Source organism: Nicotiana tomentosiformis, chromosome 8 (genome assembly GCF_000390325.3).
Source record: "Nicotiana tomentosiformis chromosome 8, ASM39032v3, whole genome shotgun sequence".
In the NCBI taxonomy this organism is placed as follows: domain Eukaryota; kingdom Viridiplantae; phylum Streptophyta; class Magnoliopsida; order Solanales; family Solanaceae; genus Nicotiana; species Nicotiana tomentosiformis.
This window is the reverse complement of record NC_090819.1, coordinates 26,441,506-26,443,056: the sequence shown is the minus strand read 5'-3', so window position 1 is coordinate 26,443,056 and position 1,551 is coordinate 26,441,506. Positions and strand designations below refer to the sequence as shown.

General features: G+C 40.5%; 1 protein-coding gene across 1 annotated transcript; it reads right to left on the bottom strand.

Moving 5' to 3' along the window:
- Positions 1-239: 239 nt before the first annotated feature.
- Positions 240-1,328, bottom strand: LOC138897222 (uncharacterized). The gene is made up of 3 exons (XM_070183185.1): positions 986-1,328; positions 725-943; positions 240-643 (listed from the first exon to the last, which is right to left on the bottom strand). The coding sequence occupies exons 1-3, from the start codon at positions 1,326-1,328 to the stop codon at positions 240-242; spliced, it is 966 nt and encodes a 321-aa protein (XP_070039286.1).
- Between the last annotated feature and the right edge of the window lie 223 nt (positions 1,329-1,551).

Sequence of the window (1,551 nt, the reverse complement as noted above, 5' to 3'; positions counted from 1 at the left end):
CCCTTATATCGTTTAAGACCAATAGGATTAACTTCTTATCATCTCAAAGATAATCTCTTCTTGGATTTACGTCGACTAACTTACGGCGTGATCTATGGTATGCGAATTTGGGTTGTAACAAATTTTCTGTAAATAGACAAGGGCATTAAATTAATTGAGGCACCAAAATCACATAAACACTTATTAGAATTAAGAGTGCCTAACGAGCAAGGTATAGTAAAACTCCCTATATCTCCACACTATTGTGGGAGTTTGTTTTGCAAGATTTTGCTGCAATGCTCTGTGAGCTTGACCACTGAGGTCTCTTCTATCTTCCTCTTCTTTGTATGGATCTCCTTCAAAAATTTGGCATAAGCTGGCATTTGTAAGAGAACTTCTGTGAATGGCAAATTTACATTAACCTGTCTCAGCATATCTAAAAATCTCTCAAACTGCCTTTCCAGCTTTTCTCTATATAACTTTTGGGGAAAGGGTAGAGCAGGCATATGCTCGCTCTCATTAGATTCCTCCCTTCTTGAAGTTTCCTCCTCCTTCTTTCTCTCAGCTCCTTTCTTACCTTTATTCTTCTTCTTATCAACTTCATTTTTCAGCTGCTCCTCAACTTCTTTTTCAGGTACACTCTCTTGTTGGACAGGGGCGGGATCTTTCAACACTTGCCCGCTTCTCAAGGTCACAACATTCACTGATTCTTTGGGATTTCTCTATGTGCCAGCTAGTACAGTACCTGGGATTTTCTCAGACTGTACAGTTTCAATTTGTCCCACTTGCTTCTCCAAGTTTTGCAAACCAGTGCCAAGTTCTTTGATAGCTGGACCATGAGCATCTAATCTCTCATTTGTCTTGATAATGAAGGACTTCATTAGACCTTCTAGCCTAGGCTGAGTGGAATGTTGAGGATGGAACTGTGGCCTCGGCTGATTCACTAAACCAGGAGCTCCTTGTCCTAAAAATCTAGGATTGTTTTGTTACCATGCATTTGTCGTACCCTTAGGTGAACTCCATGAAAAATTGGGGTGCTTCTGACCCATTGCATTGAAGTAATAATTCCCGACATCATTAACTTCCTTGGTTGAGGCTTGACACTCATGTGTAAGGTGCCCTCTTCCAAATATATCACACGCTGCATGAGGCTCATTATGTATCGAAGCTAAAGTCAGCTTCCTTATTTCTTTGGCCATGGCATCAAGCTGTACCTGCACAGATGTATTAGCATCAACTTTGTGAATATCGGTTGATCTTATTCTTTTAGCAATTTTAGAGAGCCACTGATTTGCATGTTCAGATAACTCATCTAGAATTGTGACTATCTCCTCTGGAGTCTTCTTCATCAACGGGCCTCTGACTGCATTACTCAATGTTCTTCGTGAGGCTGGTTTCAATCCATCCCAAAAGTCCTAGAGCTACATCCAGACTTCCATTCCGCTATGTTGACACTTTCACACTATCTCCTTAAACATCTACCAAGCTTCAAACACAGTTTCAGTCTCGTTTTGGCAGAAGTTAGGGATTTCTCTTCTAAACTTATCCTTCTTAGCTGATGAGAAATATTTG

Excerpts from the sequence above, each read along its gene's own strand:
- LOC138897222 (XM_070183185.1), bottom strand. The coding sequence starts at position 1,328 with ATGAAGAAGACTCCAGAGGAGATAGTCACAATTCTAGATGAGTTATCT. Across the intron at positions 944-985 it reads TTCATGGAGTTCACCTAAGG|GACAAGGAGCTCCTGGTTTA; the intron begins GTACGACAAATG and ends CTAGATTTTTAG. Across the intron at positions 644-724 it reads ACAGTCTGAGAAAATCCCAG|ATCCCGCCCCTGTCCAACAA; the intron begins GTACTGTACTAG and ends AAGTGTTGAAAG.